We start from the raw sequence: 22,049 nt of genomic DNA on the forward strand, positions 1-22,049 counted from the left end.
ACCCTAGTAAAAAAAAACAAAAAACAGTTGAGATCAGTAACATAACCTAAATTGAAAAACATAATATTTTAATGAATAAAATCTTTTGATTCATTAAACAACAAAGTATCTTTCCAAAACAGATTGAGCTTGATTATGAAACAAAAACAAAGGCCATGGTGGAGATGATGACTAACAGCTGTCTTGTCCAGAGAATGAAAAAACATTTTGAAAGAACAATATCACAATAAATTAGTCCATGGAGATTTAGCAACCAGTTTCTGCAGTGCAGTCTTTAGTTAATCTGATAATACTATGGAACATCATGAATATTTTTAGTTCTTTAGACAATTAGGATCTTACCAAAACAGAAGATCTGGGGCTGTGTCTACTCTTCTGACACACAAAACTACTACCACTTTTTAAAGAGTTTAGAACTTTTCTCTGAATTCTCTCTGCCACTGACAAGAAGTATGTTGTTTGGGTTTACAGTCTACAACATATGAATAGATAATTCTGTCAATTTGCACAAAATATGGATAGGTTGACTTGAACAGATACGGTCTGAGCATCTTCACTAAGTGGCATAAGAAAGAAAGCAGAGTAGGGTGCTACAGTTTCAGATATAGCTATTAATTTTCCTACTCAAGTTCTATACAACTGCATTAATGTCTTGAGAGTTTTCTTCAGGTAGTAAAATATTCATGAGTCCATAAAAATTAAGACAGAAGACTCTGCAGGAAAAACTGAGACTGCTAACAACTGATGCCCTGGTATCAGCCAGGAAAACAAAAATATTCTTATGTTTTAGGGAAAAAGAAGTAAAAGAACATGAAAAATGAAAAAGAATGAAAATGAAAAAAGAAAAATGGTGGAAAGTATCTGTATGTGTAAAACGTGTGTATATATATATATCAGAAAGGAATTTTCACCATTTAAAACAAAAATGTCTACAGTAACTTTGTACTACATTAAAAAGTCCTAAAGCGTAACTTCCCAACATCTTCTACACATCTTACATTGAACTCTACTTGTAATTACTGACCTGTAATAAGTCAAAATGTATCCAAAATTAGGCAGCATTTCAAAATCATCACAAGTTACGTAATTCAAAGAAAAATATAATTTAGCAGTTCTGGAAAGACAAACACATCTCTGTAAATTAAGAGAGAGGAACATATAATCTCAGGATAGAGCAAGTAAATCGTGCATTACATGTGGTTGGCTAGCTGTTGCTGATTTGTATTCCCAGATAAGTCTGAAAGAATTTTTCTTCAATAGCTATGAAACTTAATGCTCAGATAATAAAGTGAAAATGGTTTCAGACGTAAAAAGGGTAGATTTAGGTTGGATAAAAGGGTGGCTCCTTTTTGTTTGTTTTGTTTTGTTTTTACAATAAGAGCAGAGAAGCACTGGAACAGGTTGCCCAGAGATATCATGGATGCCCCGTCACTGGAGACATTTAAGATTATTCTGTATGCAACTTTGAGCAACTTGATGGTGTTGTCCTGTTCATTGCAAAGGAATTGGACTACATGATTTTAAAAGCCCATCCAACTCAAACAATTCTATGATTATATTTTGCTCCAATTTATAAGTTATTAATTAGCCTAGTAACAGCTTTATAGGACACAGTCATGCTTAAGACTTCATTACCTACTTTTAATTTAAAGGAATCTTCTTCCAAGATCTTCATGTTTAACTATTTACCTCAACATTGCTAATACTGTTGTTCCTCATAGATCATCTTTAGCTACGGCAAGTATTTAATGAATGTATAGGCCAAATGTAGAAAAATTAGTATACCTTGTGAATTGAAAAGTTATGGCAAATCTAAGCATTTCCTAACCATTGTTTGTTATTAAGACCTAACTGTGCCAGACATTCCAATAAATCTTGCCATCCAAGAAAGAAGCATCCCTTTCAATGAATATAAATCTCAGGGTTTTTTTATTTGTGATAATGGAACAAACTTTAAGCTGAGGATATTTGATATATGAAGTGATATGTTCTCATTTCTGTGTTTGAAAAGAAGTCAAAAATAAATATATCCACCCTATAACATATACTCCTATGTATTTGACATTCTCCTGAATTTCTTTTTCACCAAAATAAAAGGAAATCTTAAAGTGAAAAAACACTTTCAGAGGCAGAAACTGAGTACAATTACTTACAGAACACAGCAAATTCTGAAGATTGAAGGTTCATCCTCTTTAAAATGTATTCTATCAATAATCCTCAAATAAATTTAATTCTCAGAATTAAATAACATACAGTATTTTTCTCATTGAACAGTAGCTACTACTTTGGTTTCTATGTAATTTTATGTACTTTGTTTTTACAGACAACTACAGTAGACTTTTGAATTTATAAATTCACAAATATATCACCCAATTAATTCCCTGAGGCTCAACATCTACTTCAGGAGCTCATTTTCAATCTGCAGTCTACAGACAACAAAACAGAAAAAGCCAATGCATTTCTGGGCAGTACAAAGCACTACACTACCAACTATAACGTTTGTATCAAACCTACCACTAAGGCATGTGTAGGTATGCCAGTTCTCCCTATGGAGTGCGGGACCTTCTGAAACTAGTGAAACAAGCTAGCAGTCTTCCAGTAGTTAACTTTATCATCCCTGGTTCCAACTCTAGATACACACATTGTGATATGGCCTACATAAGATCTCCTACTTCTAATGCCCATACTAACATGAAACATGATTCACAGTGTGCAGAATGCTCAGTAAATTAGAACAAAAACAAGAAAACAAGGAGTATTATCAGAAATGGTGGGGTTTTTTGTTTGTTTGTTTTTCTGCTTAAAGATGAATAAACAATTAAAAGTTTCTTTTTAACAATAGCGCAGACAAGAACATTCCTTCAGATAGAATTACTTTATCTAGAATGAATCAACAATCTAATTTGATCTATAAAATTTATATCAGAATAACTGCTTTTTGTTTTAAGCAAATAAAAGACTAAGAAATCGAAAATAGTCTAAGATAAACATCATTTATTATTGACCATTGAACTTCAGGTGTAATTTAAGTTTAGAATTCTAATATATATGTATGTGTGTATATATGTGTGTATAATATATATATTCATACACACATATATATTAATGTGTATATATATATATTATATATATAGTATATAATATATAAACACCTGCATTCTGCAAAATCAATAATTTCAAGTATAAACCGTCATTAGAAAATCCATATGTGAAATAAAATTTTGAGAATGAGTAGCATTTCATCTTTTACACAAGCAACAGTGACAACAATCCTATCATCAGGTGCAGACTATTTGTACAATGGTACATTCTGAACTGTCATTTATCACAAATAAACTGAAAAGTTATTGCCTTCCATATTAAGAAATACCTTCAGATTCTCAGCCTTCTGCCAGAATAAAAGTGTGAAGGAGTGTAACAAAGTACTGTACATAAAATTTTATCTTTCATACAAGTGACTTCTGAAGACCCATTTAGACAAACTACTTACTTCACATCAAATGCCATCAGCCAGTTAACAACAGGACTACTGAGAACCTTTATACTGATTTTTCAGCAAGAAAGTGTGTTTAACATTTTGTTGAACTCAAGCCTCAGTATATAGCTCAATAGAAAAAGAAAATATCCAGTACATCCATTGCTACAAATAAGAGAAGAAAAATAATAGGATTTTTTCATTATAAATGTTGAGAGAAATTACATGCATAGAATATTATTTACAAAATAAAACTTTTTGAAGAGTTTTTTGCCACCAGACTTGAGTAAATGATTCTGTTATGTTAAAATTCAGACTTTTATTTATTTATTTATTTATTTATTTATTTATTTATTTATTTATTTATGTTTTTTAGTATTTATTTCCAGGACATCACACACCCTCTCAATATTTTAAATAGGATATCCTATTTCTACTTTTTATATATACTAGATAGATTTTCAGGACTTGGGAAATGGGAGTATGAAGAGTGTAAAAAAGGTGATGCCTGACATACTTATTTTACAACATGGTAGTTGATTCTCTTCATTGCATCTAGCATAGTATTTTGGTACCTATTTCCTATGCTGAAGGTAGCTTAGGACTGCAATGGCCTCAGCTTCACAAAGAAAATACGCAGTAATGAAAGAACATTTTGTTTCCAGCCTGACATGAAAGTATACTCATGCAGTTTCAGGCTGATGACTGAATATCCCTACGGGTTGTTCAATGTATGTGTGCTTGTGACCACTACAGTACCACTGGACTGTTTAAGAGGAAAATACTGTCACTGATAGAATCCTAGCTAGAAGTTTGATTAAGCTGCCTAAATAAAGGCATGTAGTACCATCCGAAATACTCAAATGTATTTGACATATCCACAGAAGGCAGGCAGACATGACTATGAATTTAAAAGAGACCTGTGCTCTTCTGGAAGAGTGGGTGGGGCCAGGAACAATAGTCAGTGGTATTTGAGAAGGCACTAAAATTGAGTCCATGGTGTTCTAGATAGGCTTGGCACATGAGCCCATCTAAAAAGAAACAGTTTGTTGCAACTCAGTGAAATGAGGAAAAAAGTTATATATATGAAGATGCAATCTATTTTACTAGACAAGTCAATGTATATGTGGAGAAATGGAAATCATTCAGGCACATTGCCTTCCAGCATTTTCAGCAAAGAATTTATGCCTTGAAGCTTGTTTATTTATATCATCTGAGTCAAATGGCCTAGTAGTTGGTAAATATTAACTGTAACAATAAACATAACACATGCATGTCTTTCATGATGTAAGGAAATAATGAGCATAGTTTACCACACTATGGCCAAATTAAACATCTAAATATTCTGAGGTATATTTACGTACGATTTTCAGTCTATATGATTTTTCAACAGTCACCATTATTAGCTACACATTTTTGCCAGTGATAAACAAGAGCCTGTATGACACACACATAAAAATCTATATGACCATCCATAATTTTTATTGTCTTTCACATCGTTGTTGTCACTGTTAAAATGCACCATCTACCGCCTCACTGTGCTCATATCTACTGTCTCCATAAACGTTCAGCAAGAATCAGTGAATGTCAACAGGTGCTTTTTTTCAATTACACCCTTTTGCTACACACACACTTCCATGTTGGATGTGATTTTGGTAGACTTCCCCTCTGCAGCCATCTGTCACATGCCAACAAAATGTGACATAATATTAGTAGGTAGCTTCAGTCTCCACTACCATGCCTCCAATATTCTGCTCTGACCTCATGGTCCAACATAATAAAATAGGAGGCATTATTTTCAGAGAAGACATTGTATATTACCATATTTAATCACTAAGATAGGGATACCTGTAGCAAAAGCAAAACAAAGGCTAGCCAATTTATACATGTACTCTGATTTCCATAGGATCTGGAGTTTACCCTCAATACAGGCTTAATTCATACTGTTGAGTACATATCAATGGTAACTAACAGGCAGTGCCACTGTGAAGCTGATAAGAACACAATAAGGTCTAAATTTCCTGTTCTTTTCACTCTAGAAATTAAATTATTTGCATTGTTTCTTAACTCATGGCTCCACTGTCACCATTTCATGTCCTACAACTGCAGACCGAGTGGTTGCTAGAATGGTTCATTCACAGAAACGTCTGCTGATTACCAGCTTTCATTGCTTACACTGCTTTGAACAAGCGCATTCTTTACTCATAACAGAAAAAGAAACAGAATAAAAGTAATACCCCATTTTGTTCACCTTTCCTGAAAATTTACAATAAATACAGTGCATAAATGAATGAGTTGTGGTTGGACTTGATGATCTTTGAGGTCTTTTCCAACCTGGGTAATTCTATGATTCTATAATTCTATGACAAAACTGAATTTCAAAATGCTTCATTTATGAAAACTCTTCTTGGACGCAGGTGATTATGGTTTATTGGGTTGAGGTCCTTGGACTTTAAATTTCATACAGTGCAGATACTTGAATATTTCATGAGTAAAGGCACATACATTCCTATTTCAAAAAAATATCCATGCTCTCAGTGGCCTTACAGACTATGTGTAAGCTTTTTCAGGTTCCTAAGTTCTGACATTTTCCTACTAGTTGTTTCTCTCCGTTACTTTGGGAAGATCTAGCAGGAGAGTTCTAGCATGCAAGCATTATATAAGGATTACTATATTTAAAAATATCTGCACATATCTTCAAACACATAGTAGAATTTTATGCCTCCACGGGAGCTGCAATTTATTTCTGCTAAATGCTACATAATACTTGGCCATATCTTTGCTTCAAGGACAGGACCGCAAGTTTCTAAAAGATCTTGTTTCCTAAAATAATAACAAAAACTACAAGCAGGAGTCAAATATTTTAAAATGAGATTAATTTTCAAATTATCTTACATATCATTTCTAAAACATCTCATAACACAAAACCTTGCACAATCCCTAAACTCATGAAGTTAAAAGTGCCTAGGGGAGATTCCTAGCTTGTAATGCAGCAATAAGCAGTTGTTTAGTATTTTCTTTGAAGTACACAGTTGCTGCCACACTGTTTTACTGAAAACATCTCAGCAAATCCAGAAAATCCCTTTTGCTAGAGGGATAATTATAAAGTTGTCTGGGTAACAAACTCTCCTCTTTGAAGCTCTAAATCACAATCTGAGGCTGATTTTCTGAAATGAACATTTCTCTTTACTTTTATAGATTTTTTCACCCTCATGAATCCTAGCTGCTCTTTGTTCTCATCAAATCCTTCTGTCCAGCAACTGTGCCTGCTAGCTGCCTCAGATATAATTTCCTCTCTCTTGTTAGGTACAGATTAGAAATTGCAGTTTCACAAACATCCTCCTGCTGTTAAAAAAATTAAATGACTGATTTGTAACAAGTTATTCACTAAATTGAAAGTCCTCTTCATATCCCATAAAATAACTTCATCATTAAATTAAAGAGATTACCAAATCAAATCATATACACAAACAAATATGAAGTCATTTCTTATTCTAAAGAAATCAAAACATACTCTAGGGAATTAGCAGGAAGAAAAGCAGCTGCATAATCTTTTAATATGTGTAGGTAAGCACCTAATCTTCATTAAAACACTAGTTCAGCAAGTAAAATGTCACACTTGCACTGAATCTATTTTTCACCTCCAAGTAACTATAAAGACAAAGAAAACAATTTTAATAGAACTTTCTTCTTCACGGTAGAGAATTCTTATCTATCGTAATAATGCTACTATTTAAACGACTTAGCACAGTTATGACATACCCTGATGTGAAGGAGGAAGTAGGTCAAATGAAGTAAGTCATTTGACCATTCAACTTCAGAAGCATGCTGAAGGAAAATCCTGCATGTATCATAAAGTTTTGCTTTATTTCAGAGAAATGTAACCAAAGAATTTTGAGGGGGAATGGGGGCACAGAACACAAAAACAGAACAAAACAAAACAAAAACAGGAAAAGGAGAGGGAGAGGGCAAAATTAGATTAAAAAATAATAATAATTATATGAAATACTAGTACTACTAATAGTGTACATATCCAATTTTACATCTCCCTGATGTCCTGACCTATTAACTAACTAAGAGCTCAGTTTTAATATCACTTTGCTAAAATCTTTTCCTTAGCTTTTGCAGTATTTTTTTACTCATGCTTCTTAGATCACTCTTCTCACCTAACTTCAATCAAATGAACTGGAGACACATGGTTTCAAACTGTACAAAATGCTTTTTTCAGTAGGACACTGAACATGACAAATACTTGTCCTTTGATAGCAGTAGAAGGGTACTCTCAGTATTATTACTGTCCAAATATCTTATGTGGGAGGTACTTCCATTTTCATTTAAATCTTTAGTAAGCTTTGTTTTTATCATGCATAAAACTGGACACTTTTTAAAATTCCATTTTCTAGCAGCTTCTAAGCTGCAAGTGCCATGATTTCAAAGTCTTCTCTCATCCTATTCATCTCTTATTTTATAGTCTACAATTTCAAAAAAGTATACTTTTCTACTGTATCATCTTAACCAAATTATTTTAATATGATTCAAAGAGGTTTATCTTAAAGCAGGCCAAAGCACTCTGGTGATTATCAGATTCTTTCACCTGATTATAATTGACCATTTAAATGGCATTTAAGCACCAGTCATATTCATTACAGGATTTTTCAACTATAATAGTTTAATATTACTGAAAATAAACAATTGCTGACCAATCACACTTTAATAGCTTCTACCATGTTTTCCTTTAACAACATGCATTAAATCATGGAATCATAGAATGTCTTGCTGTTAAATTCAACAAAACTCCTGAGTCTATTAAATTAACATTCACAACCACAAACCTAAGACGAGCATTCAGATAAGCTAGACTTCAGAGGAGAATCGTGGGATTTGGATTTTGAGAGGCTACTTAGTGGATGTCTTTTTGTGATCCAAGGAAAGAGAGAACAAACAAAGACTATAATATATTTAATATATGAATCTGTTGAGTGTTTAAATGTGGAGAATCATTTAGGGAAAATCACCTACACTTGTAAAATTTACATTATTCTCTCAGTTTCATTTAAAATTCCAAAGAAAATATAATTTCAGCATTTTTATTGAATAATACTAAAGGATTAGCTTACAATGAATATCCTAGACAGCTCTTCAGAGGGAATGCCCTGCCTATTCTTTTGATTTAAAAAAAAAAAAAAACAAAAATCATTTCAAAGTAAATTTCTTTGGATTTTTTTTTTTTTTTTTTTTTTTTTTGTAAATTAGATTAAGATTTCTTACACAAAAATATACCATGAATCCATCCTCGGTATGTAAAAATGCTCTATATTTTTGAACTTGGTATTTAACAGCATTCTCAATTTCAACTAAAGCTGGCTTTCATTTGCTGAGAAATACATTCTGTTTTGGAGAGGAGCTTTGCAAACACACTATGACCAGAAAGGTAAGGCAGAATAATGATTATTTAAAAAAAAAAGCAAAAAACAGACATGCAACTGCAGAAGAGAAATAATAATGGAAAGAGAAATAACAGTGCTCCATTCTGCACAACAGTCTACAAAGTGTATCAGATACAAAATATTATTTGTCTGAGGAGACCAGATATTGATATTAGCTATAGTATATCCAAGTATCACAGTGCTTCCCTGCACCTGCCATATACCGCTACTAAAGTGATCATTAAAACATAGAATTAATAATCAGATTACTACAAAGCACACTTATTCCTGCCTAAGATGAAAGCAGAGAGCTAATTGCAAAGGCAATTAGAAATGAATACTTTGTGTTAATTAAGCATTAGAACTTGTTAGGTCATCTTAATTATGAATACTAAGTTCTGATTTGAGGCATAAAGCACTGTGGAAGATAAATAGCAGCACAGTAGAGTTCTGAACTTATATCACTCTATTCATAATCTGTTTGGTTTGAATGATGACTGTCATATATAGGTGAAGGAATACAGTTATATTGTTTTATTGTGTCTCTTTTTCCTTCTAAGTATGTTCTGCTTGGACAGACTCAGTAGGAAGTCAAGTATACCAAAGTAAATTCTTTTGCTCCTCTGTTTTACAGTATGACTTCATGTTAAAACAGTAGATGTTACAACAGGACTGCATAAAAATATTCACTGTTCATTATGGATATTTTTTCAATACCAACTTGATTATAATGAATAATTACACAAGCAAAACATTTTATCACAAGAAGCTTGCATAAAGAAAATGCATGTATTCTGACACAAAACATCCAGAATTAACGATACTGAATACTTATACTGAGATACACTTGAGAGATAGAAAGAAGAAACTGGATATACTGTGGTAACTCCCCATATCACAGGACATTTTTATTCTAAAATTATTTATTAAATAATAGAATAGGATAAAATTCATGAAGTAGACACAATGTTTTTTTTTCAAAGCCCATACAAATGAAATTTGGCATCTGAAAACAGGAGAATAAAATCTACTGGAATTTTTTGTTGTTGCGTCTAATTTTTTCAAGTGTGCTAAATCATCACCCTTCCCAGAGTTGTTCTGAGCAGCAGCCTGGACACAAAGGAAAACGTTCTCTAACTGAGTCAATAGGTTATACCATTGGAGATTTGATTTGGAATCTTCCAAAGAGACAAGAAAATATTTTTCACTCTCTTCTATGCTGTTGGTATGCTAATGAGATAGTTAAATATGCCTTTAAGACGGGGAAATCTATGAATCATATGAATCTATGAATCTATGAATTAAATAAAATATTTAATTTAATTAAATGTCATAGTTAAATTGACAGTTCTAACTCTGGCATGATGTCTAAGCTGATCTGCACATAGTGGAAATCTTGGAGGAAAAACAATGTAACTCAAATAACAACTGAGGTTTTGTGATCCAAAAGTGCCTGATTTTATACCACTTGAAACCAATTACAGTCTGAAGTTTCTGCTCCAAGAAATATACACCTTTTATTTGGCAAATTCTCTACTTTCAGATGTTAAAACACATCCAGGTTTTAAAGGTTTATTTTATTTTATTTTATTTTATTTTATTTTATTTTATTTTATTTTATTTTATTTGTTTTGTTTTGTTTTGTTTTGTTTTGTTTTGTTTTGTTTTGTTTTGTTTTTAATTATTCATTTATTTATTTAGCTCAAACTAAAGCCATTCTTACTAAGAAAAATTTTGCTACTATTTTTCTGGACAAACTGCCACCATTAGCAACCGATGAAAATAGAACAACTTTTCCAGATCTGCCTGTATCACTTAAATAGAGTATTCTTTAGCAGCAATCAATATCTGTGCAGAATCTTTAATTCCTCAGTGTATTTATGACTTTAAATACACATTAACTACAGTGAAATGGAGGTCAAACGTGTCTAACCTAACAACTATTGGCAGTCAATAAAATGACTTATTTTATTCCACTGAGAATAGAAAGATCTTTATGCAAAGATGTCACGACACACATATATTTTATGTCTTCCAAAGCTATTTCTTTAAAATTCATTTGTTTATGCCTTTTCTGCTGCTAAGTGCTAGATCCTAACATCTTTTTAACCCCTTTAAACTTGTCAAATTTATTTGCCTTTAAATATGCTTAAAATTCTATTTGTACATCTCAAGTACCTAAAACTAATGTAATCAACTAAAAAACTAAATGTAATCAAATTACATTTTGATGCTTCACCTTCATAAACAATCCCCATAAAAGATTCACTAGTTAGCATGAATGTTAGTATGAATTTATCTTTTTCAGTCCTGAGAAAAACTACTGCTGTAACATACAGTCTCATGCAGTAACATGCTAGCAATAATGAGCATCTGCATCACAACACAATCTTTTCTAAGAATGTTACTTTCTTTACAGCACCTCAAAAAATAAAACCATGAGAATGGCTCCTCAAGCTCTATTCCAGTTTTTATCACTCCATAATTTTATTGACCACAGCCCAGTTTTCTGATAATGTAACTGCTGCCACTGATCTTGGTAACCATTAAAATGTTTTAAGACAATTACATTTTTGATCAATGTCGAAAATATATAGCTTCAATTAGTGAGATGAATTGCTATAATTTTTACTTTGAAAAAGTTAAAAATCAAGGAGTTAAAGTATTAATGCAAACATCACAAAACAATGCCTTTAAATCATAGTAGAATTCTTTGTAATTTACATAAATGTTTTTTTAAAAAAAGAATTACATAAAAATGAAATAGAAAACATTAGAGAGCTATCTAAGTGAATAAGAGAAAATATTAAAAAAGAGACATGGTGATTTTGCTTGACTTTGGCTGGGATTTGACATGATATTACACTATTTTCATCAATATTATGTTTTCAGTCAGTAGAATATTAAAATAAAACATTAGTTATTGCCTGAATATAATAATATTCAAATAATAATATTTGGCCCCATGCCTCAAAAAATTTTTAGTTACAGAAATGAGAAGTTGGGATGGTGGGGGATACGTTCACAAGAATATAAAAAAAAAAAAAAAACAAACTAAATGCTGATATTCATACCGTCATAAATCCATCCAGCAAACCTGAATCAGGTTTAGGAGGTGCTTGCAATCGCTCCATAGACCACTTTTCAATGATAGATGAGACTTGGCTATTTTCCGTGTTTAAGATTCTGAATCCCGTCATATTAACACCACTATACCGATAAGGTTCCACATCTAAGGCAAACAGGTCCTGAAAAAAATTAACATTACATAAATTTTTTTGATACACTACATTTTCAACTTTGAGACCAAGTTGCAGTACTACAGTTGCTGCATATGCAAGGAAATACATTCTGTTTATTTGGAGAACTGCATACGTCAAATAACTCAAGTCAAGTAACTCAGCCAACCAGCAATCTGGTTCACAAAAGAACAAATTCAATTGCTTTCACCAAACAAACAAACAAATAAATAAACAAAAAAAAACCCACCACCAAAAAAACAAACACATCTTATAGGAAATGTTACGCTTAGTAGCAGAACCATGAGCTCCAACAGTAAACTTCTATTTTAATCATCACTGGTGAAAATGCATAGCAAATGGTGGTTGAATATGTTGAAAAATAGTGCTTTGTATTTGTGAATTCACACTAGCAAATGTTGGTGTATTCTTTATATATATTGTAGTTTCCACAGAAAGATGAGGCATAATGTTCTGAGCAGCCTAAGTACACCTATTCTAATGTTCCAGTAGGCATAAATATTACTACCAATCTCTAAACTTCTTTTTTTTCTTTTGGGGAGGGGGGTGAGGTTAACAGAAACAGACTTTACATGATAATCAGAGCAGACTTCCAGAGATTTGTATGAAAGTTATTTATCTTTAGGTATTTAAATGAGAGGAGGAAACAGGAAGATTGCATGTGGCCTGCAACGTTTGCAGATTTTGATCACAGGTTCATTCTAACCAAAAGCATTTTTTTGTATCTACCAAACATGCCGGAAAACACAGACATTCCTGATTAGAAATTTCTACCTACAAGTGTGAAATTTGCCAATTGATTAAATTTCAATATTTGATGAACAAAGTACCCATTACTCATTTGGTTTACCTAAGCACATTCAGTGAATTGTCATTTGTTTTACTTCTTGGCTTTGCTGCTTCCTTTTAAATAATTTTTTTTTGAGTGACATAATGAGACATTACTGCCAAGCAATATATTTCTAGTTTCACAGAAAACAGAAATTGTCTAAACTTTGTCTGTAATATCCTTTTTAATTTTATTTAATTAAATTTTAATAATTATTATTATTAGCTAATTATTAAATAATAATAAAGATAATTAATTTTAATAGTTTGTATTTTCATGAAATAGTAGTTTATTTGTACTATTTCCCTGAATATATTTATTTACTGACTAGAACTGAAGAAGACATAGTACCATACAATGGAAAACCAGAATATAACTCAGTATCATATGTTAAGAAATAGTTAATACTAATTTCCCTAAAAATCAACTACAGATACCAGGCACTATTTTCAATTAGAAGTAGTAATTATGAGACCATTTTCTTCATATGACACTTGAGATGTACAGGGGTCAAAAATTATATATTTACAAGTAACCTAACTCATTCCCTCTTTTTAAAGAAACAATACTTTTTTTTTTTTCTTTTTTTTTTTTTCAGATGAAAGACTGCCTAGAACCCTGATTCACCATTCTCATGAAAATTCTGTTTTTGCTTCGAAAAAACTCAGATGCAATGGTTTAATACAAACACACTCATATTTACACTGGAATACAATAAATATACAAAACAATATTATACTAAGATATTACAAATACACACAGGTTGGTGTATTAATCAGCTAGAGCATTAGACCCTGAATCAATCATGGGAGAGCACACAGCAGACTGCTATAAACATTGTGGCTGGAAAATTTATTTGACAGGACTTTCAACATGTCAGGAAAGAAGCAATTAATATATCAAAATAAGTAATTTCTGATGCAAGCTCCAAAGCTACACTGCAAAATCAGAATCTATAATCTGCCTATGCACATTAAATTATTGTTTGATAGAACCAAGAGAATATAGTCCTTATCGCTCCTAAAAAAGCTAGCATTATAATAACAAAACAAGAATGACAGTAAATCTGATTTTTAAAAGAAACTTTAAGAATAAAAATAAAATGTTAATGGACAGCATACAACTCAAAGATACAATCTTCATCAAAACATCAAAATGAAATTTATCATAGAATGAAAATCTGAGACTAATGAAGGAAATTCAACTTCATGCAATCCCAAATCCATGCTAGCACAACTTGCTAAGAGATATTTATGCAGAGCCTTAGCAGTCCTAATGAACTTCATAATTTACTTTCCTTTCTACTAAAAAAAAGCTATTCCCATATAAATACTTCTGATAAACTCATTTTATTATTCTGTGATGAACTGCTCATCCTACCACAAAGGATCAATTTTATTTATTTATTTATTAAACATGAATGAAATTTTAAACATAGGTCATTTCAAGAATAGTTTTACTGTCACTTCTTCCTCAGGCTTGAAATGGTTTGTATTGTAAGATCACTAATGAACTGTAAAAGGAAAACAAAGAAATACACACAACTCTTTTATCTACTTAACTATTAAAAAGTTTAAAGCTGTAGTACTAAAGAGTCAGACATTTACTTAGAACTTCCACTTCCCAGGGCACAGTGTTGAATTAAATCATCTTGATGGGTTTTAATTGAAAGAAAGAAAACACAACAGAGAAAAAATAGCGTACTCACACTTCATTCTACAGACTTCTTGATTTGTCAGATAATATAATTAAGGAAAGTAGCAACTTTGATAGATGTTACCCATATGTTGCTATAAGCCACTTACCAGTGTGGTAAAGATATAGTGATAGTATTCCGTCATCATCCCCATGGCTAAAGCCTTAAAAAAAAAAAAAAAAAAAGAACATTTCTGAGTTCACATAATAACTTTAGCACACTTACTTTGCAAATGAAAAGCTGCAGAAGAAGACTGGGTTGGATAAAATCAGACCAAGCAAGTCATCTCCTAGCAGTTAGAGCAGATTACTGTCTATTAAAGAAATTTATGAACCAGATCATCTGATACAAAGAATATTATTAGACTGTTTAGAACAATAAATGGGAAATAGGCTTATAGTTTTACATACTAATGGATGCATTAAGTTACCACACAAAATTTCAATTGACAGTATTTTCATTCATTATTGAGCCTCCTCATCTCCTTAAAAAGAATAACCTAACTGGATTTTTTTTTTCTATTTTGATTAGTGCTATTATGCATTTAGAACGAGGACCCAAGCATGTACTTCAGGTGCACGCATTTTTTCCAATGATGAAAGAAAATACTCTCAATGTATATTTTTACTAGCATGATACAGAGTGTTTCAGCATCTTCATTTGTCTTGCTATCTATGTAATATCAAATGGTTTCTGATCAGCTGTGCATTTTAAAATGTTTGGTTTTATGTTTTTTTTTTGGTTTTTTTTTTTTGTTTCTTAAATGTGTGAAAAAAAATATTTGGAGATATTCAGTTAAAGCTAGAGATATCTCACCACGTGTTCCTTCTCCTGAAGAGCATGTATCGATACACAATATCTTTTTACTTTCCACAAAAGCTACCACAGTCTATTACCATTTATGTAAATAGTTTAGGATTTGACAGTATTTTTTTTAACCTCACTTTAGCATCGTAACAAAAGCTACACAAGTACAGAATATTCTCCTCCTTTCCAGGAATCATGAAGAGAATTCTTTGCCAATTTTCTACAGTTAAACCTCCTTAAATACACCGAAGGCAATAATTATACAATTGTAATAATAGCAGAATTTGTATACAAAAGAATTAACAGCTTTGAAGACTGTGTGAGCTTCTTTACTTGTGGCATTGTCTGAGAAAGGAATAAATGACTAGTCTGTATGTTCTTTTTCAAACAAAAGTGAAAAGCTAAAACAGATTGGAAATAGCAGCTGCAGAACAGTGCTTTTAGCTTTGACAAGACTGGCAAAAATTGTAACAACATTTTTTCAAAGGATGTCTTGGTCTGTATTTAGAACCGTAGTATAGTCTACCAACAGCAATTTGAATTCTGTTAAACACAGGAACATCATTATCTTATTGGAAATATCACAACTCTACCTTACAACACCAATAACTATTTCTATTTTTTTCTGTTTCTAAACATCTGTTTACAATCAGGGATTTCACTCTCCAAGCAATCTCTCCATAAGAATATTTGAAATTTCTAGACAAGAAAACTAAGTATTGTCTGCTTTCCCTGGTTGCCAGGTAATGCAGCAACCATTGAGATTTTCCTTGATATAATCATGTCATATGGACAGTGAGTTTTTACTTTTTTTTTTTACTCTTTTTTTTTTTTTTTTTTTTTTAATTTCCAAATTGGTTTTATTCCCACCTCTTACTCTCAATTTCATTCTTAATCCTTACAATCATCATCTCAAGAAGAAATCTCTTGTCATGTTTCTCCAGGTTCACCCTTCCATTACCAAATAAATTTGGTTAATTCATGTTTCCAAACTAATCTTTATCTAAATAAATGCCTAAATCTCTTTTTATATTTTGCAAACAGTATATTTGGAAAGGTAACATCAAATAGAGAATTTTCTTAACATACTTTTTCTTCTTTTTTTCTTTTTTTCTTTTCTTTTTTTTTTTTTTTTTTCAGTTTTGAAAGCAGTCATGCTCAGCTGAACAACCACCAATTTTAGACACCTCTGAAACACTGCAATTTGTGAAGCTGGATGGAAAACTAAAAGATTACAGAAACTGTAAAAAGATTAAAGAGTTGTTCCTGTAACCTTTTATATTCCTTAGGACAAGCAGAGTATCCTGATAAAAACAGTTCATATTTTGATTTAAAGAAGTTGCACGCTCACTTTCAGATCTTATAACATGATTAGATATCGAATGGTTTTCATTTTCTTCTCAATTCTTTTTTCATATTTTTTTCACACTGTTGTATGCAGTGAAATAAAAGTTTCCTTTCACATAAAAACTGCTAGATACAGTATAAATAATGTATGCTGATTGAGTTATTTGTAGTACTGCAGCGTTGTACTGCTATTAATACATATTTTCCATCTGCATTTTTAAGATGTTAAAGGAATTAAATATACATTTAATAATTTGGACTAAACAATTGGACTAATTACACTGCCTTACACTAAGTGAAGACCAGGACTGTCAGCAGATATTAAAATGACTACGAATTAATGAAAGAATTTTAATCAATGCACAATACATCAACAAATGATTGTATGCATGTATATTTACCAGTTCTTTCAATTATACCCACAGCTGTACCCTGAGGTACCATTATCAAGAGATCTTACTTCAAATCTTAAAGAATGTATTTACTGTTTTTGAACTAAACAATACAATAGCACGCTTAATATGAATACAAATTACAGAGTCACAAAAAGTTGTGTGTTAGAAATGTAGAACACTGTTTTGTTTCAGGTATTTCCTAACCTAACTACAAGTTATATCTCAATTAAAAACTTGGAAAAAAAGGCCTTTAAGCAATTCCAGATCTTCAGGGCTAGCTCATTACATTAAAGAAGATACACAAAGGCATGCATTTATTGTGCACTTCACAATTAGTCAGCTTTTTTACAAGCTTCTTCTTCTTTTTTTTTTTTTTTTTTTGACAATCCTTCATATATTGCCATCTTCTCTTCGATGACAGCACTGGAATATGTTTCAGCAATAAAAATACTGTAAGCATTTGGGATTCTGCTATCTCTTGACTACTTGTCTTACTTGTACATAATAGTGCAAGCACATTGAAAGCATCTGTCCAAATGTATTCAGATCCTTTCACAACCTTAGTTGTAAAGGAGGAGAATATGGCACTAGAAATATCAATTAATTCTGTCCTTCCAGAGGATTACAATAATGTGCTAGTTTAATAGCATACTATTCAAATATTACTACCTGATTAAAAGTACACAATTTAAAAGCTTTAATTGGAAATATATATATGTATAAAATAACTCTAAGCAAGCATTTAAAAACTTAAAGCAATAATTCTCTAAAATACGAAGGCGTATCTTTTCCCAGTGAAGTGCATTGTGAAATATCTTTCCTTCCCCCACACAGACAAATCAATTTGATCTTTTAAACAAAGATAATGGAAGCAGCTATCATTACAGGTGCCAATAAAATTATCTCTGAAAATCTTGGCTGATTTTTGGTTAGGCCTCAGTAAAACTAACATACAATTTAACTTCTTGTTAAAAGCCATTAAGTCTGGATATGACTTTCATCTATTAGGAATGAAGATTAGATGATATAAAGCAAAATGAGGATTACCTGTTTCAAGATGCCTGCTGCCATTTCATGGCTGCAGTCAAAGATGACATGGAATTCCTTTCCTCTTTTCATCTCCTTTAACAATGGCTTTGCATCTTTTGTGTCAGCTGGTAACTGACGGATTTTTAATCTCAGGTTGTATCGTGATGGAGCCTTGATGAGCTCTTGTAATCGAATAAGGCCTTAAAGAAAATAGAGGAGTCAATGAAAAGAAAATTATCAAAACAGGAACCTGAGTTGCTATCAGGACAACTTACTATGAACATTCAGAATTTTCTGAATTTCTCTTCCTACTCAGCATGCTTCATCTGATAAAGAGACATGTATTTTAGAAAAAAGCATCTGTTCTCCTGGTGCTTTCCTATCACAAGTCTTTCCTTAATATTAGCATAAAGTAAGTACATTCAGTTGGTATCATCTTAAGTAATACAATTTTTCCTTCATGGAACTATAATACTGCTCCACAAAGAAGAATTATTTTAAAGCAACATCCCAGACTAATTGCTTATAGTCAGACTAGATAATCTCTTAACTAATCTGTCAGTTTTTCACACAAAGTTGTAGAGTACTTCAATATTATAGAACATCATCATGTAATCCACATAGTACTCAATTTTTATTTTTGTTTTTCTATTTATACAGGTAATAAAACAAAAAAGCAACAGTGAAGAGAATGACTGATACCTTTGCAGTCCTCTGCAATACTTTACAGTTCCATTTTGGATTACTCAGCTTTCACCATGTAAGTAGATGCAGTAATATTTTCCCCAGAATCTTCTTTTACAGAAGTAACAAGACAGCATATGGTGTGGTATACAGATTATTGATTGGTCTGTGACCAATAATGAATATTAGGTTGTTCAATTGTCTTCAAACAACAGGATAAAGACAAGTCTTTTATAAAGTAACAGTTTATTTCAGCACTAGCAAAAAAGGTAAATATTCTTCGTAGTTAAAGCTGAATGCCAAAGCTGCCTTGACTTAATAAAAAATATGTAATAAAGCATGTAGGAACACTACAGTCTTAGCAAGATGTCATGATAAGCTCTGCATTATAGAGAGTTTATTTTTGTTTTGGTGAGTATCCTTTTTCCAAAATATGGGGGTTTTTTGTTAAATGTCATAACACAGAGCCTTTAACAACATATTTCAGTGATGCTTTTAGACTACAAAACATCCTTAGCTCTAATAATTTTCAACCAAATTAGACAAATAGATAAAACATCTGAAAGACAAAATCAGATGCTTTTATTTCATCATTCCTCCTTTTTCAACCTTGAAAAGGATCAGTGTTATCTAGGAATTAGCTGGAACTGGAATTATAGCTTATTTTATGAAACCTTCCCAAATTAAGACTGTAGTTGTGAAGGTATGGCATAGGAATTCAATATATCTTTCAGGCCCAAAAGCAGTATGGAGATGGATGGAGGTATTTCTGAATTAATTCAAAGTTTTAAACAGTCCACACCAATGCATCTTGCTTGAGGGATTTATGAAGAAGATAGAAACAACAACTCTCAGGGCAGCAGATCTTTAATTTAGCACTTGGTTAGCTGGATAGAAATTCTCTGATGTCAGACTTGTAATGCAGTTAATTTAAGAATGTTTTATCACTCACAAGTCTATTTCATGGATACAACATTTTGCATTTCGTCACAATTTTTTGTTAGCACTCCTAGAGCACACATGCATATTCAAACTGAGACAACTGTTACCTATGGCTAAACAATTTTACGAAATTTCTAACTTCTGTGAAACACTTCTATAGGATTAACAACAAGCAATGTGAAAAAATAAACCCAGAAAGTTAATATGTGCTGATTATCTTCTTACAAGAATATAATGTGAAAAATGATAGCATTTTTTCTGCTTAAAAGTATGCAAAAATTTAAGGTCAGAACAAAATATTTTGGTTCAAGAGGGGATGAAAAATAATTCTATATGTTCCAATTTATTTTTAATAGCTTGCCTGAAACAGTAAATAAGAAATTTTTTAACAATAATAATTTTGACTCACATTACGCTATATCTGGTGTGTCTAATTTTATATTTATCTTGATTTGCTTATTTCGTATTTTTTTCTGTCCTGCCTTGCAAAGAAAATAAAAGTAAATTTAAAGACCTGCAGAAGCATTGCTACACTTGTTGGCAATCTTCATCAGAGATGCTGAAGGCAGAAAAGGTATGACTAGACCTGGTCTCATGAATAGATCTCATCCACGCTTGCTAAGACAAAAAGAAATAATAGCTAGAATACATAAGACCTAAGAGGCAAATATGAGCCCAGATGATAATGAAAACAGTAATTTTAGAAACTATAACTTGAATAAACCTTGCCACACTTACCTCAAATATCATGTTGGTATTTAGAGAAAATTAATCAATGTACTTAATGGAAATGTAAATGGATTTGATGCTTCATTTCTAGATGCCTCAACTAAATAAACACAAGCCATCTTATAGTTGGACTGAATAATCTTGTAAGTCTTTTCCAATCTTGGTGATTCTACAATTCTTGATTCTATGATTTTTCTCTTCACACTGTTAACAGGTGAGACAAGGGGAAATAGCCTCATGTTGTGCTAGCGGAGGTTTAGTTTGGATAGCACTTCCAAAAATTTCATTACAGAAAGGGTTGTTAGGCACTGGAATGGGCTCCCCAGGGAGGTGGTTGAGTCACCATCCCTGAATGTGTTTAAAAAGTATTTGGATGTGGTGTTCAGGGACATGATTTAGCAGAAGGTTGTTAGGGTAGTATGGTTAGGTTGTGGTTGGACTCAGTGATCTTAAATGTCTTTTCCAACCCAAGCAATTCTATGATTCTATCTTGGAAAGTTGTTGTAAATTTTTGTTTTTGCTTCTGTTTTTGATTTTGCTTTTTAACTGAAAAGATTATGCATCTACTACAGATTATCAGATTCAGATGATCTAGAGCAACTGTTCAAAAGTAAAGCTTTGACATTAAAAAAAAAAAAAATCTAGCATACACTACTGCCATTAATGACTCTATCAAAAATGATGGACCATACCATGTCAGCAGAAACACTTAGGGTTGCCTCCAAGCCTGTCCAGTTAATAAAAAGATAAAGCAAGTGGAAAGCTCTTGAAATGAGTACATTAAGATGATTTCAGACTGACAAAAGGGTAGCATTTCAAAGCTATGATTTTCTCAAAGGTAAAGTCCTGACAGTTTCTCATTCACTTTGATTTCTATGCACTTTCACTTAAGAACTCTGACAAATCTGGGACAGATAGTATGACACACTCTGTTGGAACGAAAAAAAAAAAAAAAACCACCAAAACTGGCATTTGATACTCAGTAGTTAAATATGACCAAGAAGACAGTCAGAAAGACGATCCTTCTAAATAAAGTTACTTCAAATCAAATAGTGCTGCAAAATGTGCTGCCATATAAGCATCTGAGATACAAGCTGTCAAGTCTATAAACCAGAGACATAGATCTACATGAACTACTTCACACTGAGAGAGGAAAAGTCAAAAATAGAAAAAGAAAAAAAAAAAAAAAAGAGGGGGAAGATGAAGGGATGAAGCTGGGCAGGGGTGAACATGAATGTACAGGCCTTACAATTCTGAGACATTCAGATAGCAAGAGGGACTTCAGGAATGAGCTGGATTTGAACATGCAAGCAATATTTAGTGGGGAAATTCCTGTGCTGCACCAAGCATTTGCTATAAACATTGATTCTGGAAGGATCAACTGGAAGCCATGCTGAGTATGGGAGATCAGACAAGACATTCTGGAGCTC

At 32.1% G+C, this 22,049-nt stretch overlaps 1 protein-coding gene across 5 annotated transcripts in view; it reads right to left on the reverse strand.

Annotated features, from left to right (window-relative positions):
- Window positions 1–22,049, reverse strand: part of GRIK2 (glutamate ionotropic receptor kainate type subunit 2) — a 341,691-nt gene that overhangs the window by 189,065 nt on the left and 130,577 nt on the right. For all 5 annotated transcript variants that reach the window (XM_015858743.2, XM_015858741.2, XM_015858742.2 and 2 more), the window contains 3 exons: window positions 18,283–18,464; window positions 14,796–14,849; window positions 11,976–12,149 (listed from right to left, as the gene is read on the reverse strand). In XM_015858743.2, the coding sequence (XP_015714229.1) occupies window positions 11,976–12,149; window positions 14,796–14,849; window positions 18,283–18,464 (410 nt within the window). The remainder of the gene's footprint in view (window positions 1–11,975; window positions 12,150–14,795; window positions 14,850–18,282; window positions 18,465–22,049) is intronic.

This window comes from Coturnix japonica, chromosome 3, assembly GCF_001577835.2.
Source record: "Coturnix japonica isolate 7356 chromosome 3, Coturnix japonica 2.1, whole genome shotgun sequence".
In the NCBI taxonomy this organism is placed as follows: domain Eukaryota; kingdom Metazoa; phylum Chordata; class Aves; order Galliformes; family Phasianidae; genus Coturnix; species Coturnix japonica.